Source organism: Ischnura elegans, chromosome 2, assembly GCF_921293095.1.
Source record: "Ischnura elegans chromosome 2, ioIscEleg1.1, whole genome shotgun sequence".
NCBI classification, from domain to species: Eukaryota; Metazoa; Arthropoda; class Insecta; order Odonata; family Coenagrionidae; genus Ischnura; species Ischnura elegans.
Genome location: NC_060247.1, coordinates 109616380 through 109638803, shown reverse-complemented (window position 1 = coordinate 109638803; position 22424 = coordinate 109616380). Strand labels below are relative to the sequence as shown.

General features: G+C 38.5%; 1 protein-coding gene across 1 annotated transcript in view; it reads left to right on the top strand.

Moving 5' to 3' along the window:
• The window catches only part of LOC124154349, a 54570-nt gene extending 33023 nt beyond the window's left edge, over positions 1–21547 (top strand). The window contains exons 2-6 of the mRNA XM_046528023.1: positions 15974–16083; positions 16729–16856; positions 20534–20664; positions 20768–20897; positions 21254–21547. Coding sequence (XP_046383979.1) covers positions 15974–16083; positions 16729–16856; positions 20534–20664; positions 20768–20897; positions 21254–21404 — 650 coding nt within the window. The 3' untranslated portion in view covers positions 21405–21547. The remainder of the gene's footprint in view (positions 1–15973; positions 16084–16728; positions 16857–20533; positions 20665–20767; positions 20898–21253) is intronic.
• Positions 21548–22424: the final 877 nt, after the last annotated feature.

Genomic DNA, 22424 nt, shown 5'->3' with positions numbered 1-22424 from the left:
CTATCACCACCACTTTACCCTGAAACAGGGAGTGTGTGCAAATACGAGACTAACGATGAGGTTCGTGGGTCCATTCCGGACTATTATGTCGAGAATTAAAATTATTCCTGAAATGCGTGCAATATATAAAATAGAGGCACTCTGCAGTGTGCTGTAATAATTCAAGATTTATTTCTGCCGGCGACCTATGCAACAGCTAAAGAATGACATAGAATTGAATTAAAAATTGGATCGGTTATTTGATATTGCCGCGGTAAATGCTCTGGAAGTTATTCAAAATTATGTGGATGAAGTGCTCTTGAAAATACAGAGGCGACCAGGATACCTACCTGCTTCAAAAGATACTAAATTAGCACTTAGAGAGTTTTAAAAATATTTTTCTTTCTGAAAAACTTCCTTACAATAGGGTAGTTTCTTTCATCAAAGAAAACGAAAAGCATTGATTGCGATTCGTTACCCACCATTAGTGTATTCATAATACACAAATTATTTGGTTTTTGAAATACCGGTTTAGACGAATGGCAAGGGTCAAATTTTATCCTCATTTGAAAAAGGCCAGATTGGCGCCCATGCGATTCCACTCCACGTGACGTCACAGGGACCTAGTTTCTACACGAGAGGATAGGAGTTATACATCGTCTGAGGTTACCAATGCATGCATGAGACACAGAGCTCAGGGAAACATGTCTTAATAATCACCTATTAAAACTGGCTAAGGTCGGAAAGCTTTCTTCGTTTGATAAGGTATTAATAAATCTTTTTTAAGCCAAGCGCTACCAGCCAGCAAGGTACTCAGCTACCCGCCAGCATCCTGCGTCCCATCAGCGCTCAGAGCCTCGATCAAGGTCACCTCACGAGGCGGGAGGGGGAACCAGAAATGCGTCGCACGGACTTTTTCCCATCATTCCTACTTACGCGTCGCGTTTTCGCGCCCTTGAAAATTTTCACTTTTCATTTAATCGCGAAAAATAGATATCGTCACTTAAAAATCTAAAAGCGTGAAATACGTACTCCATGAGTATTAATCTTTCGATTTAGGCAATAAAAAAATAATAGGAAACCACCCTATTATTACTTTCAAGTTTCTGCTAGCACCAAAAAACTAATCTCCCACATCATAGTCAAACGCACGTTATATGAAATGCATTGTAAACTGGCTGGTTGGGGTGGACTTGGTTTACCGGGACACTATAACGCGCCTTTGGCTTGCCAAATAATGAGATCCTCCTGTAGCACTTAATAGAGAGTGAGGAGTCAGAGAAGTCCGAGTGGAGAGGAAGAGAAGATATGACGAGTAGATAGAAGAGAAGATAGATGGTAGGAAAATCCTAATTACACCCCAAAATGCACTGATCTTTGATGACTTGGGTATTAGCGCGAGAGGAGCGGCAACGGTTCTTGTTGCTACTATGTTGTGGTAACAGGGGATACTGTCTACTAAAGGAAATATTTACATATTCGACGAATCAAGTAAGTAGATATCATTTTGCATATTACGTCATTAAATGGTTCTATACATCTCATGGCCGATTGATGAAATAAAAACAATATTAAAGATTCCATAACTCACCGGAACTGCCAGTGTCCGGGCCACTGCTGAGATTGTTCATGACTGCGTTGAATAGTGGAGATTAGCGATTATAAAAAAGCATTTTCAATTGATTCGGCAAGCGTGAATAGTGTTAACTACTTTCATATCTTAGGTTCTCAGTCTATCATATTTTTTAGGATTCTTAACATGAAAATTTCTTTTTTTATCATTAATTAGATTCGAAGAACAGTGAGGGAGTTATTTTAAAGGATAAACTACAGCAAACACTCGGTATGAAAAACGCCAACATAGTATTCGACTCCTACTTTCTTAAGCCGGCTTTCGCTTGTAAAGGCGCTAAGGGCGTTAGGCAATAACGGTCGCTGACTGTGATTGAGGCCTGCGAGCGACCAGCTCGCCGTCAGGGGTTAGACGCGCTGCTGTAGCTCGTGGAAAAGTATTGTATTCCTGGAAAACTGTTGAGCGGACATTAAAATGGAGCGAATTTTGGCCCTAAGAGACTACAAAATGGTGTGTTACCCCTGAAAATGATGTTACTTTAAAAAAATCGGGAAAATATAATGTTTTTGCATTTATTCTCTTTGAGCGACCTCTAAATGTTAGAAAACTGAGCTGAAATTTTTAGGATATCCATTTTGCACCCCATAGTATATTTTAAGAGGTGGAAATAAAAAATCCGAGAAAAAAATAAAAAATAAGCAACACCCTAGTGTACTTGCCTTGAATCCGAGTCCAAGTGAGAAGTTAACTAATTTCTTAGAGAAGGAGATTTCGTTATTTGACGCAAGTCCGGGATGCAAGGATTTAGTAAAACATATATTGATGTTGGGGACGCAGCGCCCATGAAGCAGCGTTATTATCCCGTTAACCCTGAAATGCAGGAAATTATTAATCAAGAGGTTGATAAAAGTTATCGCTTGGTATTATTGAACCCTCTAACAGTGCTTGGTCAATTCCGATTGTTTAACTGCGACAGTCTAGCGTTAAAATCATATTTTGTTTGGATTTTAGGAAGGTTAATGCGCTTAACCAAGAAAGACGCGTATCCGCTACCGCGTATGTCCGCTATATTAGATAAATTACGTAATACCGAGCACATTTCTAAAATCGATCTTAAACTGGCTTATTTTCAAGTCCCTTCAAATTTATTTAAATAAATACGGAAGTTGAGCCAGAGAGGTGATCTTTTTTTTCTTGCCCCGAGTCGCCTATCTTGAATCCTGGCATTCGTCGCCACTGCAGTTATCTCGGTGGATTACGGACGTAGGCGGCCTTGATCCTTATTTTCTAGTGGTCTGGTATACCTGGCGCCCGAGTTTATTAGGTTAAGCAGGTAAGGTGTCACAAATCTACCAATTTTCGTCAATCTTATCTATTAACTGATAAAATGGTTGATAAATTGACAATTTCTCATCTTTTTCAAGTATAAAAGATCGTAAGCTTTTCCAGTGAATGTTATTGACGAAATCTATTCAAGTTTGTCTCCTGGTTAAGTTGGCCTCATCGATGATTAACTCCCTCGTGGTTATCAAGGCTAACGGTGCTCCAACACACGCCGATTTTTTACCGAATCAAAGAATCACTTGCTTGAACGTATTTGACTTGATGTTAAACGAATTAGACTGGTAACCGATGGAGACTCAGAGCCTGCGCCCTAGGCTTAGATTGCTTTAACAATTAAGAATGGATATCTTGAAGAGCACCACATTTTAAAAAAAACATAATATTAGAGCCCCACTATACTTCGAGGTCCGATTGAAGCGACAAATTAAGAGGAATATTTTGCTGAACGGATAGATATGGGAATTCATTTTTCCCACGAACCATAAAGGGCTTTAATAAATACAAGACTCAACTTCGTTGAAGTACATCATTTTTATGTGTGAACGGTTGGTGTCCTACGCCTAATAGGTGGCTTTATGTAGGTGTAAATGTTTTTGTGTCGGCGACAGTGACGACCGGCATTTTACCGGTTCCTGTGCGTGGTCGGTCAGTGTGCAAACCAAGGAGTCCACAAAAAGAAGGCCCACTTCCTATTATTCCCATCTACGTCTGATTTGTTGCCACTTCCATAGCATTTTAAACGCATTTCTAGAATGCTCGCGGTGCGTTGACGGGTACAATTCGATCCACTTTTTGCCAATATTCTGCAGTTCAATGTTTTTAATTGCGAGGAATAGCATTGAAAAGTTATGAATTTGATAGATCACATCATTATGCATATGAATTTCGGTTGACAGCCCAAATATACCTTATTTCTCTGTGAAATTTGATTTATTTTGTCCGTCAGCGACGCGAGTGGCGACATTTGTAAACCACTGTGAATGGGCGGTGGGTGACATTAAATTTATAAGCCGACTTGAGGATCCTCTTTCTTAACATTCGTGGTGCAAACTCCAATATTTTACCGGCAAAACCGGTAAGCTGCCGGCCATTGCAACTTTGGACCACCGGCGCGGATTCAAAAATGTGGCAACTTATCTTTGATCAGTAAAAATCCGTCGCGTGCGCAAACATCGCTTCGCCGGTAAAAAAAAAATCGGTCGATATTTTACCGGCAATCTGTGGCGTTACGTCGTTAAATCTTCGAGATTGTGAAAGTAAGCCCCAGACACAAAGAAATCCGATCGTCTGTCACTAGCTGGTTGAGGGAAAGACTCCACAAACAAGAAATCAGCACTCAAGGAAGCAACTGTCACAAATTTACGAGTTATTTTCAATCAATATCTATTAGAAGTAGAAATATTCAATCTCAGAATTATTGCAGAAAACAACGATGATAACTAATGATCTCATAGGAAACAATACCAAAAACTAAGTACAAGCTGTATGGTTTTGCAGAAATCACCCATCTCAGCCGAGCCATCTATCCAGCGCCAGCGCCAAAGCAAGAGAGAACTTGCGACCTCCGAATCTAGTTAGGGTGGAGGGGAGAGAATTTGCAAAGGAGTGGAGGGGTAATAGGACGATGTTCAAGTTAGCTGCATCCGTGTAAATCTTCCAGTAGGCGCCCCTGTTGACTGGCACCACCGCAACACATCCGCCATCCAAGCCGGGGTTGGGGGAGAACCGCGTACCGCCAGATTTTCTCTCCTCTATCTTCTGCGTTGGAGACATAACCAAGTGGGTTGATAGCTGGTAGAGGCAAGTTATTGGAATTCAAGGAGGGGAAAGATATTGTGGGATGAGGTGTTGGAGGGAGAGAGAATTGTGATAGGACAAGTGGAGTACTTCTCACTCCAAATCACATTCTTATGCTTCAGCAGTGTATGACAGCAGCATGCAAACATTGTCATTAGTAGGAAAGTCTTTGTCGAGGGAAGAGAAGGGGTGGAGGGGAAGTCTCTAGTGAGTGGTGCGGGCCCCGCCTAAGCGTCGCCACGGTGCGGGGTGGCGCCCTGGGGGGTGGATTGCATTACGACGGACGATATCTCCTAAACGCTTGGAGATAGGTCAAAAAAAGCAGAAAATCGGCAAATAACTTTACTTTTACGTTTTACATAGAAATAGCACTTTTTCTGCTCCAAAAAACTCAATAGAGGGTCCTCAGTACTTAGGGCCTTTGGGGCACGGGTAGCCGTTATTTTAAATTAACCAAATTTTAACCTGTGAAAACAATCCTCATTTGGATCATTTTGAGACTAGGAAAACATAACTTTTCGCAATTCTGAAAATAAGGGCCGGCCTACTCAGCACCCACTTCCCCTTGATTGCCAAGGAGTAGGTATTCCTACGCCGTACTACCTATATAAGTCTTGATCTCCAGGTGGGCTGGCGTCGGAGGGCTGCGTCGTAGGGCAGCGTCGTAGGACAGAGTTCGGAGACAAGAGTTCCGAGACTTTGTCTCCGAGCCTTTAAGTCGAAGGGCCTTTGCGCGGAAATCCTTTGCGCAAAAAACCTTATTTTGCTCTGCGGAAACCTTCTTGAAAGTTCTGCGGATAAGTTCGGAGGAAGTTCGGAGGAATTCGGAGGAATTTCTGGGGGGGTACCAGAAATTTTGGGGGGATACACTAAAAAATGCCACAAATCCAAAATCTGTTGTTGTGCAAAGGGCCTAAGGTATGCTACCATCAAAAGGTTATTGAACCAAAGGAGATTCCCTGCCCATTAAAAAGGAATAAGATATTAAATAAATGAGAAATGGCAGCAACACCAATTAATTTGCTGATAATGTCACTGACAATTTTTCAGATGGAATTTCGAGTCAATGTAATTTTAGATGAAAATGTAGTGAAAGAAATATTAACACTTACCGCGCCGACCTGAGTACTGTACATCTGTGATACACTGCTGGCCATTTTCCATACTTTTGTGTTATTTATTAAGAACCAACCTTTGATACGGGGAATGTGTGTTTGGTATCATTTTAGAGAATGAATTTTGTTTTCATCCACAGCTGGAAACCTGGAAAAACTTTTGGTAAGTGGAAGGTATAACAAGAGAATTTGAACCAACGGAAACGGCAATGGAAGAGATTGGTCTAATTTACTTTGATTACTATTTCCTAAAGTGAGAAGGTGCAGCGGGAACTGGGGGGAAATATATGCATTGCAGTAGCAGGGACAGTTGGCGGCCATTGTCACTGTGGATACCCTGTTCTGCAAAAAAGAAGTTCAAAAAATGCCTGGCCACAATTTAGGGTGTTTTTGGTTAATTTTGGGTCGCTGAATGCGAAAATGACGTCCGTTTTTTCTTTCATCCTCCATTTTTACGAGCAACCCCTTAATTGGGGTAAACAACCCCTTACATAAAATTATCGCTTCTTAAGGGACTTTTACTAATATTATCTGCTTCTGATTGAAAAAACTGACGTTTTAAGGCTATGCCGCTGTGCCGCCGGTGTCGGCTCAACATTGGCGTACGTGGCCAAATGGGAGCTTGAACACTAGGGTGCCTCGTTTTGCCACTTTTTTTTAGGAGCGAATCGTAATACCCGGCAAAAGTTGCGTACCCGGGTGGGTATTACATAAATGATTTTTTTTATCGGTTAATGTATTCTGTTCGCCATTTTGTCCTGAAATTTCGATATTTTCAACGAAAAACGTTAAAAATGTAAATAATTTAAATTTGGTTTCAGCAAGCACTCATTTTTTCCAATGGTGTATAACATTGGTCTTTCCTTGATATTTTAGACCAAATTCGTCAGCTCTATTCCTTTTAATTATCGAGAAAATGACCTTTTCTCGTGTCCCCGAAAGCATTTTTGTGTGTAGTCAACCCGCAACACTTGTCTCATTTTACGCTGCGCATGCGATAAATGACGCGAAATAGAGATGTTTTTCAGTCAAAAACGTGTAAACCATGTCTGAAGTTGTCAAGGGTAGTCACTAGGATGAGTTTATGCTCTTTTATGCCAGCCGACTATATTGACCATATTTTCGTGTAAGAAGATATTACTGAAGTTTCTGTCGAGGCATTTGCCTTTTGGAAAAAAGCGTCTATTTTAGTAGTTACGTAAACCACAGTACTTCAACTGATCTCACGCTCCCTGATGAAAAACATATGGCAAATTAAATCCTATGGAGTAAAACGGTATTTCAGAAAACATAGGATGACTTATTCAAGTCTTTAACTACATAGGCGACGAAGCTATTTGATATATCCATCTGTAAATGTGCCAACTTTCCCAATTGTGTTTGTCATAAAAAAAATGTTTCTATCCTGGAGTACCAGTTTCCTTGTGGAACATCGATGTCGAAGAATAATCCGAATTGGAAATAATGACATCCCTACCACAAAAAATTCAAGAAAGGGCTGAGCGTAATCATATAAATGAGAGGCCTAAACTCAAATCATCTGAATCAACAGTTTTCGTTTTGGAATGAAAGTGAATACTTTGAGGATACTCAGGTTGATGAGAAAAACCGTGGCGAGAGGTGCGCTAAGGATGTGGCATTCCCCAAACCAAGAAAAAGAAAGTCCATAGTCAAATTAGACTTGACTAAGACTGCCATAATTCACCAGAGATATAGCGTAAGTGGGGGACTGCAGCACACATTACATCCACTGTACTGAACACAGCTTTAAAAGCGGGAATTATAGTTCAAGAGCAATATAGTGTCATAACGTTAAGCAATATAGTTCTTGGCAAGGACGGGTTGAACACCAGTGCGGGTTGAAATGGTGGTTTCCTGCGAAAACTGGAAGAAATGTCGGGAAAATTTCTATGCAATTTTCTATTTGCCATCTGCAGCTCATTCAGTCGCCTTTTCAACCTCTCTCCGCCCACATTGAAAGCGCTTTTTCCAGCCCGTATTAATACACAGCTAACATAGTTTCAAAACTGCCTGAATATGAAAAGCTCCCAGTGGTGTCTCATAAGCTGTGACTTGTTAAATGACAGCCCAGAAGAAATCTGAAACCTTAATGAGGAACTGCAGTACTCAAGTAGTCAAGATACTCCAAGCCATTACATCTGGAGTATGTCCAGAATGGCTAGTCACTATGATTCCTGGGAAACTAAATAAAGCCCGTTGGTTGACCACAGCCGACACAGTTCTTAGGTTATACATTTAGGCTAAGAAACCTAGCAATAAAGTGTTCGAAATATTAACATTTATATAAAAGGTCTACGTAGTGATGCAATTAGGATCAGGACTCAATCTTCGTTCGTCGATGATGATAGTCATGTTTGTGAGACCATTCATAGATATAGATACTTGCCAAGGAAGCACCAAGCAGTAGTTAATTCATCCATCCAAACAAAAGTGTTTCCTGCACTCCCAGAAAATATTGTAATAGTGATAAGTGATCGTCGACTGACTGTCCGACAGGAGGCACAAATTTAAACTCTAAGAGCTATATATCACGAAGCAGGTAATTTAAATTATGGCATCAGATGCAAAATTGTTTCCCATTTGAATTTTGAAGGCATGGATTATGGAGAAATGATTCATTGGGAAAGCACCGATGTTACTAATATCAAGCTACAAGTTGTGAGGAATATATCAAATGAAGAATTCGTTGAAAAACAGTCACTTCCTGACAATACTTCGCCAGAATAGTCATTCACCGTATATCTCCACTACACAATAACAGTGGAACGGACAGTGAATCTAATCTCCGAAGCGGCTTCCCATGCATGCAGAAATAACGCCAAGGATTGCGTCATTAGATCCACTTTGATTTCACGGCAAGTTCTGCCAAAGTTTCATCTAAATCTCAAAATTTCACAATATTTCCGCACGGTGACGATTCAGAACAAATAAACTGGTCTGCATAACGTTGGCTAGTAGGTTGGGTAGAGGAGGCGGAGGAGCCCAAGTTGCAGCCACCTCCACGTGATGGGCTCTGGATCTGGATCTGGATCGCATGGCTAGCTTCTCTGGACAGGTGAGCGAGGAGATCTACATTTGCTACATCATACTAAAATAAATCCCTTTTCTGACCGCAGGCGAGGTGAATTTGATCCTTGAGGGACATAGTAAAACCGTCATGGTGAATCCCGTATGATAATTTCCATCTTCAGTGATATCTTCTTACACGAAAATATGGTCAATATAGTCGACGATGGCATAAAAGAGCATACACTCATCCTAGTGACTACCCTCGACAACTTCAGACATGGTTTACACGTTTTTGACTGAAAAAACATCTCTATTTCGCGTCATTTATCGCATGCGTAGCGTAAAATGAGACATGTGTTGCGGGTTGCCTGCACACAAAACTGCTTTCGGAGATACGAGAAAAGGTAATTCTCTCGATAATAAGAAGGAATAGAGCTGTCGTGTTTGGTCTAAAATATCAAAGAAAGACCAATGTTATACACCATTGGAAAAAATGAGTGCTTGCTAAAACCAAATTCAAATTATTAACATTTTTACGTTTTTTGTTAAAAATTTCGAAATTTCAAGACAAAATGGCGAACATAATATATTAACCGATTAAAAAAAATCATTTATGTAATACCCACCCGGGTACGCAACTTTTGTCGGGTATTATGATTCGCTCCTAAAAAAGTGGCAAAACGAGGCACCCTATTGCACACTCACCGAATTTTTAACAGCCGTTTTCCTTCAGTTCTAGCTGCATCTTTTCACTTTCCAGAAGGATTCAGATCAATGGCACTACAATATAGTGATTGTTTGGCCGGTAAAATTCCGGCTTGTGTGCAGGCAGAGCTTCGCCGGTAAAATATCGGCCGGTAGTGCCCATGACTCCTTTCGATAGTGCCCATGACTAATTTTTTTAGGACGTTCATGGATCACATGTGGGTTGTGCCTATGTAAAATTCTTCCTATTTTCCCTGAAATGGTGGTTGCATAAGGAATGCATGCTCCTCCTAACGGCTTTTCATGATCGGTTTCCCTTGGTTTATGGGGTCTGGTGGTTCTTTTCAAGGCCAAGCGAGATTCTCTACCATTGGATACGCTACACTCATAATCTATTCACTTCATGCCTGCGGGTGAGCTTTCGTGAGAACCCGGACACTCTCGGATGGCTTCGTTGATAGGGGAGGGGTAATTCCGAGAGAAAGAGGAGGAGCGAATGTTGCCAAATGTACATTGCCGCCCTACTTTGTCACTGAAAACGTGTGAGTCATCGGTGGTCACAGGTATTTTGGCCTCGGCGCCGAGACAGTATACCAACTCATTTGGAAGGCATTGGGGATAATCCTTTCACAGAAGCCCATGACATTGTCAGCTACCGCGCTGAATGAGGGAACGTTGGTGGAAGGCATACTTACAAGGAGAACGCGTGAGATTTGGCATCACTGCTCCACGAGCTGATTCACGATGTTCACTCGGCGGAGGTCTGAGAGCGACTCACTGAGGCCACGCCTACGGTTTGATGATTGGCAAAGAGATCACATGTCGAGAAACTTTCCCTACCCTCATCTCCACTTGCTTTGGCAACACCAGCTAAGCCGCAGAGATAAAATAATAATAATAATAATAAATTCGTTTATTTCGTGGGCCTGTGGCCCATGAGAAAACAATTGCACAACTTTCACATGTTAAGAATGATATTACATTCCCAAAAGAAAATAAAAAAAAATAAAAAGAAACACATAAGATACACTTGTTGCGGACAGCCGCCAACTTACAGACAATTAGGCAAAAACAATACCAACGAAAGGAGAAACAGTTTCCAAAATGGAGATACTTTAGTTTCCCCTCCTTGGTGACATCATATTCATAAGGAAAAACAAAAAATGAAAAGAAATACAAAACATTTAATCGTTGTAAACCGCCGTCAGCACACAGACAATACGGCAAAACAACAGCAACACTAGGGAAAACATCATACTGCGGAGTAACTGACCAACCATCGCAAGAAATCAAGGCGATAATTTAATATAACAATAGTGTCAGACAAACAGTATTAAAAAAAAAACAAAAAAGTAAATAACAACTTAGTATGACACTCAAATTTAACATAATTTTACACTCAATTTTCTGCAACCATATGTTAGAGCCATTCGATTTAACACCGTTTTAATTTTACTTCAATCAGTTTTAGACAGACAGCATTTTAGGGTTATTTATTAAGATATCGTACACCTGGGTTTTGAAGGCATGTATTGATTTAGTATTTCTAATTTTGGATGGTAGGGAGTTCCATACTCTAGAGGCGATTATTGTGAAGGATTTAGTTACGTGAAGTGTGCTATGTTGAGGGATGTGAAGATCTACGGAGTGATTCCTAGTGGGTACTGCATGTAGATCTTTTTTCCAGGTAAATCTAGCAGCTAGGTAAACGGGATTACGAGTGGATAAAATTTTATAGGCAAGCAGGATCACATGGTATAAACGACGCTGTTTTAGTTTCAGCCAACGTAATCGAACGTAAGTATCAGATATCCTATCCCATTTATTTAGGTCATAAATGTAGCGCATTGAAGAGTTCATTGTTACTTGCAATTTGTTGTTACTTTCTTCGCAGAGATTAGTAAACAGAGAGGAGCAGTAGTCAAGGTGAGGAAAAATTAGTGACTGAACCAAGGTGGTTCGAATTTTGGGCGGAACTATGTTCTTGGTTCTATACAATTGATGTAGTATGCTCAGACATTTCTGTTTTGTGACATGGACTTGTTTTTTCCACTTGAGTTCCTTATCAAATATTATACCAAGGTTTTTAACCGTTTCTTCGTACGGTATTACACGATTTTCTAATTGAATTTTTCCAAGAGCGGATTCATCAATTTGAGTAATAAGATGTCTAGGACCAAATATAATAGCTTTAGTTTTTTTTTCGTTGAGTTGCAGTTGGTTTTTCCTCATCCAGGAAGCTATTCTTTGGATATCATTATTGATTAATGTTATGGTGGAAGATAGATCTGATACTGCCGTATGACAATAAATCTGGAAGTCATCCGCGTAGAGATGGTATTTACAATAGAATGAACAGAGTATAGTGATCGTAACGATTTAATTTTACAATTCAGTGAGAAGATTTTCTGCGTCAGCTACCATTTTGGTTACCATCAAGGTGGTCAAGGTGGCCTGAACTGCCAATGTTGTTGGTTGTTTTCAGCTTACATTTACGATTGCGCTCGTGCCGGGTTTTTCTCGTCTTCAGATTTTACAAAAATTCGATCGCATATTGAAAGATAAGAGCAATAACTTAGTTATCAATAATAAGTTATAAATAATTTTAGTGCTTTTTCCGAGTCATATTAAATGATATTCAGGTCCTTTGTTGATTTAAAAAAATTAACTATTAAGAATTCCTTCCATATCGTTATTTTCCTGGTGAATTTTTTGTAGTATGTCTGCTTCAAAGCCACGACATTCGAGTTATATGGAGTAACTGATATGGCAACATCTAGAATGTTATTTTTATTTCTTCCTACCCTCCTCCCTCTCTCATTCGCCAAACTATTATAACGATTAGCAATGGATACTGGGATAACGCTAATTTCTGATGCACCTCGCCTACTCTAATTATTATTTTTTTGAGTAGTTCACAGCGATTGCATTCCCGTATTTTAAAATAAGGATCGCTTTTTTTTAATAAATATTAGCGCTTACCACTTCTTCTATCAGCGTCATACTGAGAGATGTTAATTCAGTGTCGTAGGATGGGTGGGTTCTTCCCTCTTAATCCTCGAACCAATCGCAAATAAACGACGAGCATAACTGGACTTGCTTTAACTCGTTAACACCTAGCGGTAAACTTGGTATCACCTGGTATTGCAATACTAAAACGGACCTTTATTGTTTATTATCCTCTATAATTTGGGTTTTCGGAAGTTTTAATTCGTTGAACATGTTATTAAATGCATGATTCAGAAAAAAAAATTGTTTTTTTTTTTAAACCTTCATTTTCCCATGTACAGCCGTTTGAAAAGGGAGAATTTTTCAATTTACGTAATTTGGATAAAAATTTACGTTTTTGCGAAAAGTGATGTTTAACGTTTTTGGGGTGAAAATGTGAGTGTCGAAACATATATTAAATTCCGATTGTGTAACTCTTTAACCCTTCCATGGCTGAGCGGAGTAACTCGGTTTCCCCAAATTATGTTAATGTTGTACATTTTTTTTTTTAATTTTTATTATGTGACTTTGATATTTTTGGTTTGGAGCTCAACCACTTTGTCGTTATTTATCAAACGAATGATTTTTTTACATTTTAATTAATTTTGAAAACTTAGTTAACTGAGTTACTCCGTACAGCTGTTGGCGGGAGATAATAAAGAACTTGTTTGCTATGTGAGTGTAGGGACAAAAGTTGAATTCAATAAATTTCATTATATTTTAACTTCAATTACGCCAGTATTCTACATGATGGCACCTTTTTTACTTGTTTTTTTCATACGATGTTGGTCAATATTCAGTTACAATATCAAAATATGAAATATTGCTGCCATTTCGCACAAAAGCGATGTAAAAAAACCTACAGGTAGCCTACAATGCATTTATAAATTATACAAAACAAGATATGATATCATTAAAAAAAGAGCCATGGTGTTGAATTACGGGAAAGACTAAAATACAACATATAATTCATAAATGGTTGTAAAATATACGGTTACAAAAAAATTTGAAGAAACTTTTTTAACCGTGGTGTTACTAGGCTAAGAAGTTTTGAGAAAGAAAAAACGTTTATTTTTTTATTCAAAACATGTTTTGTGTATCATAATACGGATTGAAATAATCCCACTAACAATATACAGTAATGCTTTTACGACTCCATTTTTAATGAATGTGTATGCAGGAGCGTTCTAGCCAGGTCGGCTGGTCGGCGATCGCCGAGAGCCCAGCGATTAAGACTCCCCCACACACTCGCATCGATTATTAAAATTAGCGTACCGTAAACACGGGCTACTTTGATCTTAGGTTTTCTCGGCGTATCAGCTGCAGAAAAGATTCTCGGGTTTTCCATCGGTTGATGTATTCCATGTCTCCCTAAAAATGCTACTTTGACCCACTTCCAGAGATTTTTTTAAGATTCTTTTCTTCTATTTTTCTATTGTAACTTTTCAGGCCGTTATAACATTATAACCAATGTAGACTGTCTTTATCACACAATGAGAATAGTTTTAAACACCTATTTTAAATGTTTTTTATTAAAAAAAATATTTTTACTTGGGCCAATGTTACTCTTGAGTTTGGGTTACTTTGGACCAAGTCGATTTTTCCCGCTAAAGACAATGTAAGAATAGCTAGGACCAAATAAAGACCTTGATTCAAGAGGAAATCAATATATTTTATAGGACGCACATTTTATAAGCGGTTTAAGTTAAACATATTTGTTTTAAAGATAATAAAAAAAGGGAATTAAAATATGAGTTTTGACTTATTTTAAATTTTTTCCATATTTATTTATAAAATAGTCGAATAAAATTAGCTAATTTTTTTAATCCTTATCTATGAAAATATAACAAAAGTACCGTAGATTAACCTCTGAACCCCAGAGAGGAGCATGTTGGTCACAGGTAGGTTTGTTGCATTTTAATTAATTAAATATCATACAAATATATCGGTCCAATTGGCCCATAAAATTATATAATGATATATTTTTTCATTATAAGTTTCTATACTTTCATTTCGTTGTTCTACTAGTTATAGAACAAGGGCCGAAAACAGGACAGATTAAAAAAAAGAAAAACTAAAATGTAGGCCTTCTACACACTTTGACTCATGCAAAAGAACACAACATGTGTTTAATACTCAAAAGGTGAAAAGTGGACTGTATAAGAATTTAGTGCCGCCGAATGGTACTTACAAAAATTCGGAGGCGTCAATGACATGGCGAGCTGGCGGGTGTTCTCTTGAGGCAGGTTCTCCTGGATGTTCGAAGCACACACGTCCTTTACAACTACTTGCAAACATCTGTCTCCTCGTCTCGAGGATCAAAATAAAGAGAACCTCTTGCCCTCTTACGGCGAACACACTCCAAAAAACAAAATTAAAACAAAATGCACCACTCGGCGGCAAATACGAAAAAGAAGTTTACCGAAAAACATGGATTTAAAGGATTCGTAAAGGGTAGAAAACAAGTTTTACATAAGTACAACCTAATTTGTCCCAGAAAAATTCTGGGCCAAAGTAGCTCTTAATTTTGAGGTAAGGAGACCTGTTGCTATTAGGAAATTTTTACATAAAAATCTTATTAGCAATTAAAATTTTAACTATACCAACGTCTAAAGTATTAAATTGAGCTAATAAATAGGTCCTTCCCAGGCTTATAGAAGATTTAGAGCTGTTGTCACGAACAAAAGTTTAAGAGCACAGAACAGCACGTGGTTGCACAAAGAAAAGAAAACTACTAGTGCTGATCCAAGTGATGAACAATAAAATACTTGGAACACACCACTAAAAGCTAAATACCGCAGCCAAGTAGAGACTGTTGGAATCAGTCAAAAAACTGTTTCTTTAAGGTAATCAGAGTTCGTTGTATCTTTTTCTCAGTTTGCGCCAAAGTAACCCACGTTTACGGTACATGAAAGGTGTAATAAAAAAATACTCGTATTGCTAGAACCTTAGTGTTTTTACAATTTTAAAATTCTACGTTTTCATTGGTTGCAATATTCACAGCATAGTATAAAAATATATATGAAAAAAATAAATAATGACGGCAGAAGATATAAGAGAACCCGATGATTTTCCTGAAAGGGTTATTCGAAAGGATTGCTTTAGAGGTTTTATAGATTTCAGAGCAGCTTCAAGCAGCAACAAATTCAGTAAATAGATAACAGTACCATTATATATTATTAAATTTTATTGTCACTGGAATACACAGTTTTCGTATACTAGTTTTTTCTTGCAAAATTGCTTTTAAAGATTAACTATTGCCTAGTTTTAAGGAACCAGAATGGCGTCAAAATCAATTTTCGGGCTAACAATTTTCCTACAACCTTTCGTTGTACGACCCCCAAAACCCCCGGCAAGGAGATCCTCATCATTAACTCTGGTATTTGTGTGCATACTCTCTGAATTTCCTAATATTGTATAAATATTCTCACTTTTATTTTAGTGGCAGCTTGCATCACATTCCCAGCACTCATATTCGCTACTGATTATCAACCCTTTGCCGATATTCTAAAAGTGATTAAATCCGAGAATAGGAGCCCAGAAACACTGATGGTAAGTGAATAAACCAGTATGTCGCTTATGAAATTTATATTCCGGAAACAGTATATCACGTTTTTCCTTCAAAGAAATAAGAGTATCTATCGCATGTAATGTATCCTAAGTAATTTATCTCGAATTTTTACGCGGTGTTTTTGAAGTAACTGTTTTCATATAGAAATAAAAGGATATTTATTTATCAATTCCTTACAAGAAAACCAAAAGCCTACCTTGCAGGATTATTTTTCACAAATTTTTGAGGAACTTAACTATGAAACAATCAAACAATGCTCTCCTGTATTCCATCGCACTTGGGCCTTGGGAAATCAGCAGTTACACCATGTCATGCACATCGTATGTATGGTGGTAGATTGATTTCAGCTGCCTCGTTATCCAACTTGTAGGACCACGAGTTAATTTCGCACTGATTGAAGCATGTTATCCAGCTCGTAGCTAATTTTAAAAATCATTAATTTTGACTCATAAATAATAAACTCTAACCCCCAAAGATAGCTGAATGTGCATTCAGCGGGCGAAGAATTCTATGTTATTTACAGAAAAACTGTCTTTACGAATGTTTTTATTTCGCTCAAAGTTAAGAAAAAAACTAATGGGGTATCGGGAAAACAATTTCTATCTTCGGGAAATATTTTTTCACAGACGATAAAAGCTGACATTGACCAATGCCTCCACGATACATATGTGAGAGCGCTTTTGAGAGAGCCTGTGAGAGATCCGTTTGACTGGATTCCTGATAGCCCATGCCATTATTGCAGTATTAAATGCAGGTTAGTATACTAATCCAACGTCTCAAGTTTTGGAATGTCATCCATCTAGAATGTACAATATTTTTATTTTAGATATTAGGAGTAGTAATAATTTATTCGATGGTAAATAATATAGGAACGTTTGTCATGCCATTTGACAAGACATCCCCTTGTTGTTGGCAGCACCATCATTTCGTGAGAAGGCATGCTTAACTTAACTTTGGTATTTTTAGTTTTAATAGTGGCTGTTGTGACGTTGCAAGACATCTTCTATAAGTGATAAAGGTTGGGTTTCTTCTGGTGAATATGTGTGCTATACTTATGAAAATTGACCCGTTTGATTCGCAGAAATCAAACTCGAAGAGTTGTTTTTTAACTTAATATAAACTCAAAATGTGATTTTATTTTGTAAGATTTCACTTTTTCCCGGCGTATGATGGCGGTGAATTCTATTTATTTTCACTCAAAGGGGTATGCACTATGCACCCAGAACATTAATTAAAGTAATTTCATTTTAGCTCAAGGTGCAAATTAAATTTTAACTATCCAAATACCACATCTTTGAATGATTTCAGCTTCAAAATTTCATCACTCATACAGATGTGGAAATAAATATTATTCTTTTTTGTCATCCTGTCCACCCTTTTTTTCCTCCTCTGAATGGTTATAATAACTCTCGTCTTTTTGTTGGATGTCCATTGCAATAGGATTTAATTTTCCGTTATGTCCACTCTTTGGAACTTATCACATGATGACTGGAACCGAATCGTTTCGCTTGGAAGTGAAAATTCACACTTATATCATTATTAACAGTATTTTCATTGCTTTTCGGATATTACTACTTCCTTACCCCAGGCATTTAAATCGATGAGCCTTCCGTTATAAGTCAAATTGGCACTCAAATATTACCAGGGCAAACATTTTTTTAAATATTGCAGTATTTCTTTACATGATTTTCGATGTTATGCTATCGAACTGTCACGTAGAGATTTTAATGTCAGATATCGTCAGGAGCAAAGTTACCTAAATACACCACATAAGTCAAAGCTCACAGTAATAATTTATATTCATACACTTAATGTTTAACTTATTTGTGTATTGACATTTTGTTTACCTAAGGGTGGCGAGAATTCTCGTCATTTTTTACTCAGTGATCCGAACAGATGACGAAGATTCTCGTAAATTAGGCGCGCCAACTGAAACGATTTTAAAGCTTGGGCGGACATGGGCGGTCTAGCTAGGTCGGCTAATCGGCAATCACCAAGGATCCCGATCTTACGAGGCCCCAGCAAACGCTCGTGCCTATCGTGAAGAGGAAGCGAAATGTGTAATTAAAAAGACTCAGATAACTTGAGTCAAGGTTTCTTAGAAATTATAAAATTCTACTTTTTCATTAGCAGCTTTACAGTGTGTGCATTCTCAGAGTAATGTGAACATATTGTGACATAACGATCGCATAGTCCATTTCTTTTAATTTATTTGATCCCATGTTATCCCATGAATTTTTTACGCGAGTATTGTTGGAGAGACGACTCACGCGATGTTTTGAATTACCGCCCTTGTTAAAGAAAAAGAAGAAATTCTTAATTGGCCGTATAATTCTCCCTGCTCGTCCACCTTGCAAGTCAGAAAAGTTACTGCGTTGGTGTGCGGGAAGGGGGAGAAATTCCCCGCAGGGACCAACACCAGCCTCTCAACCGGAAAGCCCAAAACACACGCACTCACACGTTCACTCACACAGACATACACAACAAGATCCTTTGAGGGGGCTGTAGGGACCTCCACTAGGGATTCTTGCTCCACAAAAAACCGGGAATCTTCACAGAACGGACCTGTTACAGACAGCCAGTGATCTGTGGAAACACTTGCACTCAATAAGTAGTCACTCACACAAACATACACAACAAGATCCTTTGTGAGGGCTTTTTGGAGCACAACACATTGAGTAATCGACGGGAGAGGAAGGTCGGTGACAGACCGAGGGAACAACACGTGATTCAAAAACATACGGTCTGGTGAGGAGTGGTACGGAGGCGTACGTAGACATCAGCCATTTGGAAACGAGTACCCCTGCCGAGTGTCGGCATCATTTAGGGCCCATCCGTGGAAGCGACGACGAGAAGTTGCCGAGACGCTGCTCATCAAAAGAATTTAAGTATCACGGCCACGTTCTCATTCCCTCCACCATCTTACTAGAAATTGTTGAGTGTTGCCTTCAGTCGCCTCGGCAACATCATAAATCAGTCCATTTGTCTCCATCAAAAGGTGAAGTGATTTTTATTTCAAAGTTAATCGTAAAAAAATCGTCACCTGGTTTAGAGTAGGGCGATTTGATTCTAGCTCTCAATGCTCAAATTTGCGGTCAAATAAGTTCTTACGGGTCAAAAAAACTGATTTTATAGTAGAAAGTTCTTCCACTCCAAATTTTATGTGCGGAGTCCAAACTCCCTATTGTATCATTGATCTCCCGTCATTTGTTCATCTAAAGACAATTACTTTAAAAGACGAGGAGCTTGTAAATATTTCTAATAAGGGTTATTATTGCTTTCATATCTGTATTTTATAAAAGGGTGATTAGTCCATGTTTTACTTTACTCATATTTGTTTCATAAATCATCTGTCATATCATCCATCAGTAGTTACAGGGTATTTTTTTGTACGTGTGTCAAAGGTTATTCAATTATTTTTTTTAATTTGTGAATAAATTGTTAATGCTATTTAAAATAATTTTGAGTCGTCTCTCGACACGCCATCCCAATGCTACTAAATTAGTTCTCTATTAAATAACCATCATCGCCGATGCAAAAGTTCATAAAGATCCCTCCCTTCGAAGATATCTTCTCAGTAGTCTACTCACTGTCTTGTGTTGGAGTCCTTAGTCGCTCTGAGTGTTTGGAGCGCGTCACCTTTCTTTCTCGCCTCTCTTTGTTCGGCATTACTTTTCACGAGGTGGTTGCAGGGAGCGGGGAGGAAAAAGGGGGGTTGAATCTCGGCCGGAAGGTCTATTTGGCGACGCAACCGATGCGGCGATACTCATATAACACTCAACGCAAAACTCAACGCGTACCGTCACAGCATAAAAAAATACAAGTGTCAGAAGATAAAAGAAAACCTAATGCCTTTTTGAAAGGGCTATTTGAAAAGGTTATCATAGAGATTTTGTATGAACCAGTGCATTTACAAAGAACAAATCCACTAAATAATAGATAATAAAACCATAGTAAGTACATTATTATATTTTAATAAGCTGTGAGATTCATAGTCTTATCATAGAGTTTTTATTAAGAAGTTGTTATTTTTTTCACTACGTTTTATAATTGTTTATGATCCAGAAAAGCGATAAAAACTTTTCCCGTGCAATGCATGCAACATCCTAAAATTTTCCGGGGGAGGACCTCATGAGCCCCAGCCGAGGGATACCAATCACTCCAGACCATCCCAGACTATAGGTATTTGGTAATAAATTTTCTGTTGCTGGCCGTTTCTTGTTATAATTGGACGTATGGTAATGTTTGATTACGTAAAGTTATATTTTAAACACAAGCTTTTTAACCATGTTTAAACCAAAGGCAGTACGCCCAAATTGCCAAACATTATGAATCTCAACACCTCTACACAGGTTACGTTCTTACTCTGCATGTAAATATTCCGGCACTCATGGCGTGAAATAATAATCATGCATTTATTATTATCCTCAGCATACTAGATGAATCGATGGAATGCTTCCGCAGATGTAAATATCCCCTCATGGGCATAGATTTATGCGAGTTTACAGGCAAGGTATATGAGTTACATATGTCAAGTTTATGCCGTCCGGACTTGATGCATGGTAAGTCTTATTGTTAGTGGGATTAATAATTATCTAATCTATATATGTGACTGAAATGAAACTTTTCCTTCGTGTTTAATTTGCGGCCTCATTTTTTTCACAGTACTTCGTCCCGGAACGTTAGGTCCATTTTTAAGGACGTTTGGGGAATGCAGTGAAACCTCTACTAAGAGTCCTGACTACATACATAGCATCAAAGCATCGCATCCATCGTTCGAAGGATTAGCGTGCCGGTAAGCGGCGATTATGAGAATCTAAGGACAAACCCAGGAAAATCCTCATCTAAAATAAACGATCATTCTCAATTCAGAACTCAATGTTACCGTTCTTAAGACAGCTGCGTGCACATTATTATGGTGTTAAATATTTATCAGAATTAAATTTGACTTTACCTTTTTCGCATATTGGATAGTGTGGTGAATAATGACCAATGCTGCCGACGCACTCTGAAAGAATACCATTACATATTCAATTTTCCTTAAAATCCCTCCTCTAGGGATTCAGATTTCACGCATCAACCGTTCGCGTGTGAGTTGAAATTCATTCAATCATGTGACATTATATTCTAAATTTGTTTCCCTCTTTGCAGGGATATTGTGAAAGGATATGAGTGCATGAAGGAAAAAATGCCGCAGTATCACGACGCAGTGTTGGCCATTATAAATGGTATGAAAAATTCAAGACTCTGTGGCGCCCATTATGAAGAAATTATTGATAGCGAAGGCCACGACGAACTATGATTCCTTTTCTCACGGATATTCGCTATGTTCATATCCAATAGGTATGCAAGATAATGAACATATTCACCCAATAGAATACGGATATTAACTTTTTTAAGAAATAATTTATTTGGGTAAGTGAATAAATTTTGTGAGTGAATGTTTGTGATTTAATACAATCGAATTTCTGTAACCTCGTGTTTTGTTTGATTTCTAAAATTATATCTTCATCACTGGTCAACAATCCTAGGATTGGTTTGACGCAGCTCTCCACTCAGTTCTCCTATCAGCTAATCTTTTCACACCTACGCATTTCTTCTCTTTCACATCTCTCTTTACTTGTTCCATATATTTTGTCCGAGGTCTTCCTTTTCCATTCTTGCCTTCCACTTGCCCTTCGACGATTGTCTTCATCAGGCCATCATGTCTCAAGATGTGACCTATAAGGTTGTTCCGTCTTCTTATTAAGGTTTTCATGAGGCTTCTCTTCTCTCCTACCCTTCTTAGGACTTCCTCGTTACTCACTCGGTCGATCCATTTGATTTTCATCATTCTTCTGTAGCACCACATTTCAAAGGCCTCTATCCTTGCTTTCTCCGCTGCGGTCATTGTCTATGCCTCACTTCCGTATAGGAGCATACTCCAGATGTAGGTTCTTATGAATTGTTTCTTTACTTCCATATTTAAGTTTCCCGCTGTAAGCAGGTCTCTCTTTTGGTGGGATGCTCTCTTCGCCTGGGCTATTCTGCTGATAACTAAAATTATATATATATAGGTATATATTGCGACGGACCCGACCCGTGATCGCTGACCGTGTCCCTCGCGTCGAAACAAACGTCCACAAATTTATAGATAAAACTGAAAAGGTCTTACGAAGAGGGGTTGGTTTGGTACGCTCCTGGACTAACAACAATAACCGTTTAACCCATTAATCCCCCGCGTTGCGTTAACGCAACATTATTGAATCCTAATTCTCATAACAAGTTTCTATTTCAGAATAATTTTCTCTTCAGTTTACTGACTTTTTTAAGTCTCTAGTTC